Source organism: Copadichromis virginalis, linkage group LG13 (assembly GCF_057382275.1).
Source record: "Copadichromis virginalis isolate Kocher_CV1m ecotype Utaka linkage group LG13, C_Virginalis_male_GT1.1, whole genome shotgun sequence".
NCBI lineage: Eukaryota > Metazoa > Chordata > Actinopteri > Cichliformes > Cichlidae > Copadichromis > Copadichromis virginalis.
The window spans coordinates 11,699,116-11,711,718 of record NC_140630.1 but is presented as its reverse complement, the minus strand read 5'-3'; the positions used below and the strand labels follow the sequence as shown (position 1 = coordinate 11,711,718).

Here is a 12,603-nt window from a genome sequence, read left to right as displayed (position 1 = left end):
TTTCAGCAAATCCAGAACCAGACAGAATCATTAGTCACGAAGGGACAAATGTCTTCTTACTGGTTTTTATTCTTGGTAAACTGACAACTCTTAGCGTGCTCCCAGAGAGAAAAGACACGACTACAAATTCATTTAGTATCAGAACAGTGAGTCACACACAATCACACACTCCTCTGTGTGTTCGTACCTCGATGCGTAGGCTCTGCATCTCCTCGCTCAGTGTGTTTCTCTCCTGCATCAGCTGGTTCTGTTTGGCCAGCAGCTCACACACCTGCTGGGCGCTGCTCTGACAGTGACGGTCCAACTGCTGCAGCCTGCAACGCACACGCACACACACACACACACACAATATTGACTGAAAGAGTGTGAGAAGAACGTACCCTCCTGGCTAATGTAAAACCAAATGTTGTAAATATTGAAAGAGAGCTGGATCCACAAAGAGCTTTTAATATCACCGGACTTTGTTTTGATCAAGCAATCAACAGTATTTACAGGGATACGAGTGCGGTTTAAGTTTTTCACTGTGAGTGCACATAGGGATGATGCAGTAGCTGAAATGTATCAAAGGACTGGATGCTGGCTAGATGTTTATATAATGACGGCTATTAAAAATTCCTCTTCCAGACAGTTTTTGAAAACTATAAAGTACGTTTAAAAAAAAAAATGCTGACTTGAGGCATCGAGTCGATAAGCTTGGTGCATTAAGAGCTAATTTATATACAGAAGAAGTTTAGTCCAGTAGGCCGCATTATCAACCTATTGATAATTAATGAGGAAGAGTCAACAAAAAACAAACAAAAAACCACTCATCTTATGTGAAACTGGATGAAATCTTATTAAAACACTTATTCAGGGATACATTAGTGACACACTCGACCAAATATTTTTTATAAAATGAGTGACTAGTAACCAAAGGTACCAGTTCATGACTCAGCTGGTGTTTCTTATCAACAGAATCAGAGTGAAATAATTAATCAAGTTGCCGTGATGCCCGCAGGCCTCAAACTTTCGTTTTTATCTAACAGCAAACATCGTAACCTGACAGACAGCTCCCTAAAAGTGCAACCACACGTCAAGTCGACACAGCCCGCAACTATTCTGATTGGTCTGTTCAGTACTGCTGATTCCTCCTGTGAATTTAGTACGCAGAAGTCTACATCAGGCCTTACAGGCGTGTCACATTTTCCACCTCGTGGATATGCTGCACTGCAGATGTCTGCAACTGTAAACACTCCTTTGCAGAGACATTACAAGTCAACAGCTCTGCCTGCGGTCTTCAGAGCGATATAGCAGGAATGAGTGCTCGTTATTAACGGAGTATAATCCCTGCATGAGAGACCGAGGGACACCGTGTGCTCACAGGGCAGCAGCTTGTCACTCATACAATCCTTCATCATTTTTGCTGACTTTAATGACTTTATAAGAAAATAAGCTTCACATGGTGTTCAATAAGACTTCAAACTAGTGATGGAGCTCATATACTCCTCAGGACTGTGTTTTCTCAGGTCAAAGATCAAATGAGCCAACGGTAACTTTCCTTTACACTTCTAAACAAAGTGCGTTAGTACAAGAAGTCGCCCCCTGTGGGACACTGAGAGAAGAAGAAAAATGCTGTGACTTCATTTTTAGATTTTCAGACCTATAAGACACATGCATCGTTCCTACTGCTTGCTTTTTCAGGACTTCCAACATAGAGAGTGTTGTAGTATATCACTATATCACTATGTCAAGATCATTACTATGGGCAACATACTGTCATACAGTTGTTTTTTTAAATTTAATGCTTTTTCACTCATAAATGATAATAATGAGAAAAAAACAGCCGCTCCTACAGACAATGAACTCTTTCACTGCACACTAGGATTAAACTCAGAGTGTGTGTGTGTGTTCCAGCTGGAGTTCAAGGATGCGTGAGAAATTGTGTGTGTCGAATGTGTGTTTGGGGGTGGTGGATGAATGTGTGTTGAGATATTTCCCACCAGCAGCCCATTATTTCACTCATTCATCCATCCATGCTCCCCTCAAATGCAGTGGTGAACTCATTCATTTACACACACACACACACACACACACACACACAGATAATGAGAGCGATGTCACAGCACTGGAATGCACATTTACATATTTAACCAGCCATCTATAAAATTATACATATTTCTGTCTTCTATATGAGGAACTTTAGGATAATTTAGAGACTTTTGCACACATAAAACAATGCTTCAAAGTATTAAGTACAATTACTCGAGTACCACAACTTCAGATTACTCATGCTTTACTTATGTATTTTCATTTTTTTAAAATTTACTTCTGCTAGATTTCAAAAGGAAATGTATCATTTAGTCTGATATGTCTATTAAATAAAAATAGCCACTAGTTAATCCTCTATAATATGATGAAATATTAAAGATTAAACCAGTTCTCAATGAATAAAACACTTTTGTGGGAGGATTTATTTATTGTTTTCGTTTCTCTCCTGTGTAGGAACCCGACCTTTAGATTACAAACCACAGACTAGCACCACCTCAAGGAGCATTAGAAGTTATATACTGCTCACATATTGATATGCAGCTAATAAGAATAATCATAAATCCAGTATCTCAAATTCTTAAAATATTATTAAAGACCAGTATAAAAGAGATTTTAAATACAAAAATGTCCAAATTCCAAAAACTGTACACTTGTTTGGAGCTTCTTTACCACAGTTTACTGCTTCAGTGTATGTGGCATGGAGACGATCAGCTTAAAGCACTGCTGAGTGTTCCAGATTGCTCTGACAGTGTCCTCCATCCTTATTTTTGGATGAGGGATTTCTCATCTTCCTCTTGAAAACATCACATAGATTACTTAAGACTTGTGGTATTAAAACTTTATTTACTACTTACTTAGAGGGAGACAGGAGGAAAGATAAAATGGTTAATAAAGTTAAGAAAGTATCTGCTACACTTTTTGAATTTAAAAAACCAACATCGGTCTCTGCAGAGCTTCTCAGAGCTCATAAGCACCCTGTGAGGAATTTTAATTACTCTGATATGAATTATAAGCTAAAATTGTCGCTGTTTCAACAAGTTCATTAGAAAGCAATGATGTGGGGGGATACAGACAAGGAAGAGCGAAGAAGAGGAGGATGAAGAGGGCAGTGGCTCGGGGCAGAGAGAGACAGAGAGGGGGTAGCTGGGAGGGAGACAGATGCCCCTGCCCTGCTGGTCATGTTGGCAGTGGTAGTGCTGGCTGTGTGAGACAGACGGGGGAGGCGAACATCCCAACACTTCACACTGCTCTCCCCACCCACATGGTCCTCACTCTGCTCTGCAGGGTTTAATCCTTTTTTTTTGCCTGTCCTTCTTCATCATCCCTACCTTCCCTCTTTGAGCCTCCTCCTTCTCCTCCATCCTGTCTCAGGGCCCGCTGAGTGGTTTATCCCAGACCCGGAGGCTCTGTCCAGTCCTGGAGGCTGAGGGCGATGACTCCCCTCCCTGCCTGGTGTTCCTCCAGCCGGCTGCCAAGCTGTCCTGACCAACCACCCCCTCACTCCCTCCTCCCACTCTGCTCTACCTCCTACGCCTTCACACAGCACCACAGCAGGACATCGCCACGTCACCCAACAACACAACAAACACACACACAGAAGCAGCCCCACTGCGGTGAGCGAAGACACAAGGTACAAACACAACCAGTGCGGGGATGTCGGCCACACACACACACGCACATATACACACACACAGCGGAGCACCTAAAGGTCAGAAACAGAGCCTGTTGTTCTGAAGCTGTAAATGTTTGATGAGGGAAGTGTTGGGAATGTGTCGACTGAAGGCCTTTAGCTCCACACCACTAAACTAATCTGAGTCACGCTGGGAAAATGCCAGTCCTTATCCATTCATGCCCTCTGATATCGATACATGTAGATGCACCACTCCGAAAATCAAAGAGAATTTACGGGAGATTTTGTGGCGATGACTTGGCCCGCTTTGAAATCCACTCTATAATCCAACAGGGGTTTTACACTTTGTCTGCTAGTGGAGAAAAATGTGACACTGGAGTGAAAATGTATTCATTCATTGATTAAAGCTGGGAGGATATTTCTATGAAATGATCCACAACTTGTTCACAGAGGACATCCTACAACGGTAAACAAAACAAAACCTGACATATCTTAAAAATCCCATTTTATACCAACTTTAACTTAAACTTTATTACCCAAAATAAAATATTTCTAGTCCTACAGAGAGTTCTGTTGTTTGCATTCAGAAGTTTAACTTAATCAAATTTCTTTTTTCCACGCACAAACCACTACTCTTTAAAATCTGTATCTGAAAACTATCCCTCTTCAAAATGTGGATATTCTTTCAAATGTGAGTCTGAATCATTTAAATCCTCTCTTTAAATAAACATTGTGAAATGACAACATACTAAATGTTTAAACTGAGAAAATGTCTTTCTTTTTTAAAGAATGTGTGCTCTCTTTGAGTTTGATCCCTGTGACGTGTTGGATAAAGACTGGAAACGTTATTTAATTGGGAAAAAAAGTGGGAAAAACACCTGTTGAAATATCTTTAAAGTAATTAGGTTAATTGAAAACAGGTTTAGTAGCAAGGCTGGCCTACAAAACACATGCACTTGGAGACTCTATCTTATAAAAAGAATGTAAAAAGTCCGGATGGAGAGGGGAGTCACCATGTTTAAGGTGTAAGGTTTATCTAAAACGATTAAAAAAATTGGGGGTGTACTACTAAAAGAGTCAGAGATTCTGGAGCAGAATGGGACGAAGTAGGGAGGAGGCCAAAAATCAGGCCTCCAGATAGCACTGCATTTGACAGCCGTGCAGTGGAAATCCGTGCATCGACTCAGGGACGCTTCTAAAAACTAGTCTAAATTAGCATACACTCACCAGCCACTTTAATAGTCCTACCTGTTGACGCAAGTATCTCATCAGCCAATCACATGGCAGCAACTAATTGCATTTAGGCATGTAGATGTGGTCAAGACAACTGCTGAAGTTTAACCCGAGCATCAGAATGGCGAATAAAGTTGATTTAGGTGACTTTGACCGTGGCGTGGTTGTTGGTCTGTATTTCAGAAACAGCTAATCTGCTGGGATTTTCCTCACAAAACCATCTCGACGAGAGGGATCATCCAACATATCAGCACAGAGATCAAAAACCAGCATCGGTGATTGAATGTGAGGCATTAGAACAGATGGCACACTCAATTAGCACATTTTTGAAGTCGCCATTAATACAGACAAAGTTCTGGAATATTGACATCTTGTTCAGGAAAACTTTCTTATTTTAGCAAGATAACCACACGTATTACAGCAGAGCGGCTTTGCAGTAAAAGAGTCCAGGTGAAAAGAAAATGACCTCCCTGTAGTCCTGAACTGACCCCGGCTGAACTTTTAACTACAGGAACTAATCGTCTCAACTCCCACACACATGCAGTGTTTCTGAAAGAAGAGGTGATGCAACACAGCGGTCAACATATATATGTTTTTATTGCGTTGCTACCCATGAAGTCAAAATGAGCTTTTACGTGCTGCATTTTCATTACTTTCAGTTTAAAACAGGCTTTAAATAGTTACATTACATTTTACACTTCCACAAAAGTAACTTTGTAGCTGTTTTTTGTCAACACACTGATCACCCATTCCTAAAGCATAACTGGGTCACTCTGGAGTTAATATATCCAAAACACAATTATTCTGAACAACATGGCAACAGCTGTACAAAATGTAAAATGCCAGCAGGCTTCTACACAACCCCCTGACGTGACGGTAAGTGAGCTAAGCAGGCAGCCAGTAAATCAGTCGGCCAGGTCGTGGCTCGAGATGTTTAAACCGGCTATAGGTTGTAAGCTGAAGGTTTATGTAATGCAGTAAGTGAAGGATTTGACCCCAGCACAGACATAAACAACCACAGACGCAGTTTGTCTGCCCTCAAAGACGCCAACCTCTGACCTTACACAACACACTTTCTCTAATCCACTTCACCTCACCTTGAAACCCCGCCTCCTAGGGGGGATGTGTGTATATGCGTGTGTGTGTGATTAAGGTAGCGCTCCTTCCAGCAGCTAAAGCAGCAAATCCAATAACTGGTCTCTATCGACTGGCACACTCATTAATTAGGGCTTAAAACGGCTTAATGCTCAGGCACTGCCCTACACTGAACACCCCCCCCAAACACACACACACACACTGCTGGCTTGCTGGCTCAGTTCTGCACACTGCTTGGAATGGGTTTGGTTAGAAGGAAGCTTGGATTCACTGACCGACTGATGGGAGGACAGATAAACGGATGTTTGGGTGAAGGGGATCTGCAGCCGGTGAAAAACGAGGGCTGACAGTTTGTGGTGTCAGGTGAGGTGTCGGACTGAGCGGTGGTGGGGGCGAAGAGAAACCGAGGCTCCAAGCTCCAGCCGTCACCATCCCCTGCTGCCTGCTGATGGCCGGGCTGGCAGCTCAGTGACCGGGGTTAGAGAAGGAGAAGCTTCCCCGCTGACCTGGTAAAAGGACACCACCTGCTGGATCCAGCGCTTCACTGACACACACACACACACAACGCACACATCTACACTGAAATAATTCCCCTAAAATACCTGAAAACAGCTTCCAGAGCAGTCCTGGTACTAAGTGTGTATTCTGCTCTCCAGCAGACATGACAGAAGCAAGTTTTGCTGGGAGGCAGTTTGCAGTAATTTCCCCTGACAGCCCAATAATCAAACTCTGCTCACAATCTGCACCTCAAACCACAGCACTCTCTATTGACTGCTGCTAGTAAGGAGATTAATTACAACACACAAACACAGACACAGCTACCTCTCTCTGGTATACATCAGTCGTAGCCCACAGCTAGTGTCTAAACTCTGTTCTGTGTGTACGTGTTTGTCTGTGTTTGCATATTTATTTACAGGTGGGAGCATATGTCCTAAAGGCATGGTCCAAAGGGAAAGTGCTAACGTCACGTTAGAAAAACAGAGACACTGTAATAGATACAGAAGATCTGGAAGCGGCGTTCAGGTCTGTCACTCAGCAGCCCCTTATGAATGTGTGTGTGTTCCTATCACTAAACAAATCAGCCAGTGGAGCGTGCCACTTTAAGAAAATATTTATCGCACAGTGCATAGATTATCAAAATTACTCGAAAACAAACCACAGAGTAAACTGACGCTATCCTGCATAAACTGGGTTGTGAGATCAGGTATTTTACTTTTTTTTTTTTTTTTTTAATAAGAGTAAAAAAAAGGAAAATCTGTCAGCGATGGCGAACGTGGGCTGTAATTAAAGAGTACATTTCAAAAATCTGCAAACCAGAGAGATAAAAAACACATGCTCAAACATCACAAAAAACTAAAGAATTGGACTCAATGTTGCAAAAAATTAAATCTAAAGACAATGAAAGATCTCTGAACCTACGTGTGTGTGTGTGTGTGTGTGTGTCTGTGTGCAGCAGGCAGGGAGCCTAGGGGGGTGAAGAACGCAGGCAGACGGCCTTGGTTTGCCTGGTTACAACAACACTGCCAGGGGCATGAAGGCTGCAGCTGCCACACACACACAAACACACACGCACAACACAAAACCATATTTCGCCCAACCCCAGGCTTGCCCACCATCACCACCCTCACACTCCAGCGCTCCCGCTAAATCTTGGCTGGCACAAAACCGCACTCGAGAATATGTGCGTGTGCCTGAAGGCCATGCCCCTCGTCCTCTTCCACCAACCTGTCACGCCAGTTGTTGCTCTCGCTAACATGTGCATTTGACATGGGAACGCCATCGCTGACGCTGCGGGGTTTTGATCGGGATGAGCCCGACGTGCATTCCCTCACTGTCTTTTGATTTTCTTTGCTTTTTGTTTACGGCCACCTGGCAATTTCCAGAGACTTTATTCTGTAAAGGCACAGCGGATTTCACATGTGAGCGTCACGCTTGAAAGACACGCTAAGTCAGTCTTCATTTCCAGATCCACGACACAGAAGATCACTATCCCCTGAATAAACAGATAAAGAAATTACATATACTGGATATTAAAGAAGTATATTGTTTATGGGCAATTTCTAAAGCAGGATATAGTTGATATTTTTCTGTAATTTAGAATTGAAGAAATCCTAACAATCAAATCATTTGCAAAATCCTCTAAGTTCCAGTAATCTTTAAATATGTACATTCTAACTGGAGCGGCTTTGGTGCACCGCATTTCTGTCAAATTGTGAAGACAGAAATGGCGATTAAACAAATGTCGGGTGAATTGGCATCTAATCATCAAACTAAAAAAAATATCATCTGTGAAGCAGCCTCTGTTAAAACTGCTCTTTTCCCCCATTAGTTTCCAGCTCACAGCTGTTCCCCTGCAGTGCTGAGCACAGTGTGAAGATCAGGAGGGGAAGGAAAAAAAAAAGTGTCTTAGATGTTACTAGCCCGCCAGATGTTCCATGAACAGTCACATGAAAGTTGCAACTCATCTGTCGCAGTCCTGCAAAACCAATATTCAGCACTTATTAAAGGAACAACATACACGAGGCAGCGATCCTATAGCTGTTCAGTTTTAATTCCTTTTACTTTGAGCACTGCACTGTGTACACATTTATATTCATGCACGCTGAATAACAGCGTGAATATAATAACCTAAAGTCTGTCAGGCCAGCTTCTTCTGAGAGCACGGCATGAAGTGAAAAATACTTTTCAGCATGTGATCACCAACATTAAATAATACTTTTCTTAAAAATGTTTCTTTTTTGTTGATTGAAATTTTTAATTTGGCTTCTCTTGTGTTTGTTACTACAAAGTCATGTTAACTAATCATGCTTTTATTGTGAAATCTTTATTTAACAGGTGCAAGAAAATGATTTTTACTGACATTTTTGTTTGAAAAAATGCATGCTTAAACCTTTATATGAGATTTAAAAACACTAAAACAGCATTTATATTATTACTGGTTTGTTTTTTTTTAAATTTTCAAATACAATTACTTGATATTACTGCTACATTTACATTGCATGCTGTGGTACTTTACAGTTTTTAGCTTTACATTAAAGTGAACATAAAGTTGAGAGTAAAAGAAATTAAACATCATGTCTGCTTCTTGCGCTGATTGCAACAAAAACCATAAATATCCAGCTTACATAAGTATTAAGTTATTATCAGTAAAATAAAATTTGAAAAGTGCTGTGCAAAAAATCTTAATTGCAGATTCTAAAGTGGGGCTAGTATTAGGCCGTCAGCTGTGCTGTAGCCAATAAAACATCTGTAACAGACAAACTTGGCAAATCTGTCTTTTTTCGTCTTAAGACCTCCCAGTGCCATCACCTTCCGTATGATGTAATTTCATATTTTTAATATCAATTATTTTCCTTGATCATTTCAGGTGCTTTTTCTTTCATTCCCGTAAAGCATCCCAGACAGCAGTTCACCAGCGTAAAACGAAAGGCTCCTGGCCAGTATTTATAATTAAAAATAAAATCTGGAAAGAGTTTAGGAAGGGATGTTAGAAATATATTCACGATCTGACGAAGCTGTAAACAGCTCTGAACGGGCACAGAAGTCGTCTCTGCTTTCATTTCTGCATTAACAGAGGTGTCGGTGCTGCTGCAGGCTGGGAAATCATCTATTTAACGTCAGAGTTGTTTGCTGCCGTGAGGCCTCCTGACTGTTTTAGGCCGTGGGTTTGAGCTTTTGCTTTGCTGGCATTAAAGTGTTTCTGCTGATGTTACTTTTAACATTTTTTCTAAAGAAGGGGCAGGTGCTTCTGCTCGAGTTTTCTACTTGTAGTTTTATGAAGTAGTGTTAGAGTCACTGACTGGGGCTTGAGATGTGACGCTTTGCACAGTTAACGCTCCAGCTTGCAAGCCTCTGGCTACAGCCTGACATCTGAGCTGCAAATCTGTGCGTCTGTGTGTGCGTGTGTGTGTGACAGAGCTGTAAAGCCACCGTTTGACAATGCTCTTTCAGCAGGCCGCCCTGCAGTCGCTCCCGGCTGCGGGAGCCAGCTGGGCCATGCAGAGACAGAAACGATGAGAAAAGAAGAAGAGGAAGATGAAGGAGGAGGGAGACGACTGATCAGCGCCACCCAGAGGTAAGAACGCAAGTATGAGTGAGGAACGAAATGGAGGTAGTGTCTTAAAACGGTTAATACTTCCTCGTGTTTGCTTTTGTAAATATTTAAAATTTAAATTAAATATTTGAAATGTTTGGAAAGTAGCTGCTAACAAACCACATTCTGACTACCCAACTACCTACCTGTGATCAGTGCTTTATGATAAAAACCTGAAAGGCAAGGGGCTGCTGTTATGTGAAAAATAAAAATCCATTTTTAAAAAAATCTGTGAAGAAACAGCTATGTGTGATCAGTGAAAAAAAAGAAACGCATGTGAAATGTAAGGAGGTGATGTTAATATTAGCGCTCTGTGGAAGATGAATACGAGGCGTTAACGTCACTGAACCTCACACTGGGCCTTCTTTGTCTTTATCCTCACTTTCTCCACATCTCACTCTTTTTATCGTCCCCCTGTTTCTCTGTACCTCATAGATCACACACATAGTGGCAACTCATCACACACAGATGCACGCACACACAAATATCTGTGTGTGTGTGTGTGTGTACGCGCGAAGACACAGATGAGACAAATGAAAGCTGTCCTGTTTTCTTCTGCCCAGCCTCTGCCAACTTCATTTGCAAATGAAAAGTTTTGCGACGAGCGTCCTTTTGCTTCTGGGGCGGCATGGCAGCACACTGTGTGTTTGGGAGCGGGGGGATGAGGAGAGACGAGGGTTTGACAGAGGGTGTGTGTATGTGTGTGGCATGAGCCCAGATGAAGCAGCCCTCGCCTGAGGCTCACTGTCCGCCCGCGGTAGCAGCAAGCCTGTTCCCTCTTCCCTGGCCCGCCGCGACCATTTGTTCCATTAACCAATCTCCTGGAGCCTCTGGTGCAAACGCACACGCTCATACACACGCATGCACTCACACACACATCCACAGGCATACATACTTCAACAACTGCTTGCACAGCTCATGCCACACATGGCCCTCCATCCTCCGCTCCATCCCTCCCTCCCTCTTCTGCTCTCCTCCAGACGCAAGCACCATCTTTCTCCGTGGAGGCCATATGGCCCAGTGAAGCCTGTGGATCTACAGACACATCTGCGTATATGTTGCTACTCTTCTTAAAGGACTGCACAGTGAGCTGCGCTCGTACACCTCTACAGCACTCGCGCACCGAGGCCTGACAAACACACTCCGCTGTCACGATGCGTGGTTAAGCAAGCATTGGTGTTGTGCTGGTCCGTCGTACATGTGCGCGAGAGTCTATGTGCGTGACCTAAGTGTGTGCATGCGTAGTGATAATTGGTAAAACAGCCTGCCAACAGCTGTGGGGTGAGAAAAGGTTGCGTGGTGTTTAGTACGGAAAGCAGAGGGGAGGAGGAGAAGAGAGGAGAGGAGAAAAGTTGGAGCAGGAAAGGAAAGTAAAGTGAAAAGAGATAAGAAGAAGAGAAGGGGGAGGTAAGAGGAGACGGAGGGCAGAAGAGCCACAGCTGAAAAAATAATTAATATGAATAGAAAACTGGAGAAGTTACAGTTTAAAGTCACATTTCCCAACAAACATTACTCTGTTAGAAAAAGGTTATTTCATATATAGAGAGATCGACAGATATATTTTCCTTTTTCTTGTTAAAGCTGCATTATTAAGAGAAATTTCCAACTAAAATGGACTAAAGTGGATTAAAGTTTCAGGGCCAGCTGTACATGTACTCATGCAGCGTTTTCAGATTTTAATAATATCTTTGCTTTAAAAGAAATGCTCGTTTTTATTTATGTATTGATTTTAAATATTTTGGAATAACTAAGAAATGCATGATTTGCACTGAGAGTTTAATGTTTCTATTAACTAATTCATCTGCACTGCAAAATGTTCACTTTTGTCACAGTTATAGCAAAATCTTTTTTCTTCCGTTTATGCTTGTATTAAGTTGTTTTCACATAATACAAACTCACAAACATCACCTGCCCACTGACAAATGATCGGCTGTCATGAGTTAATAAAGGCTGATTTGTTGTTTGTATTTTTCGGACACAAAAGCATCTGAAAATGATCAAATACCAAAAATGTTAAATAAAATATTCTTGAAAACTAAAAAAACCCAACTATTTAAACCTAAAATCCCAAACTACATTATACACTAAACTAAATCAAAATGTTTTTAAAAAAGGCTGGTAAAAATGATAATAATCGCAGAGGCTTTAAATTCAACATTTGCATCTATGCATCTTCTCTAACTCGCTGCTGTCCTGCTCCATCTCTCCACCCTCCGCTCCATTCCTTCATTTCCAAGCAGAAAAAAGGAAAAAGAAGAAAGAAAAAAAAAGCAACAACACAGAAATAGTAAAATAAATAATTAAATGGTGCAGCAAAACATTGTGTGCTAAAACCCCTGTGTAGTTTGGCAATCAGCTTGCCCATGTAAAAATAAATCAAGCTGATTTTCCAAATGTTTTGTGCGTGGTGCGCTGTTGCCGCTCTTCGCAGCACAGATTGCAGGCCGATGGAGAGGCTGTGGGGAGGGGCGGGGCGCTGGATATTGAACCCACTTACACCAGCTTGTTAACACGTACACCTTAA

General features: G+C 42.0%; 2 protein-coding genes across 2 annotated transcripts in view; one reads left to right on the top strand and one right to left on the bottom strand.

Annotated features, from left to right (window-relative positions):
- akt3a (AKT serine/threonine kinase 3a) overlaps window positions 1-7,127 on the top strand; it is a 61,990-nt gene extending 54,863 nt beyond the window's left edge. The window contains exons 15-18 of the transcript XR_014923553.1: window positions 3,400-3,658; window positions 5,075-6,495; window positions 6,643-6,766; window positions 6,903-7,127. The gene's annotated coding sequence lies outside the window, so the exon portion shown is untranslated. The remainder of the gene's footprint in view (window positions 1-3,399; window positions 3,659-5,074; window positions 6,496-6,642; window positions 6,767-6,902) is intronic.
- sdccag8 (SHH signaling and ciliogenesis regulator sdccag8) overlaps window positions 1-12,603 on the bottom strand; it is a 56,693-nt gene that overhangs the window by 2,051 nt on the left and 42,039 nt on the right. The window contains exon 17 of the mRNA XM_085477294.1: window positions 188-314. Coding sequence (XP_085333420.1) covers window positions 188-314 — 127 coding nt within the window. The remainder of the gene's footprint in view (window positions 1-187; window positions 315-12,603) is intronic.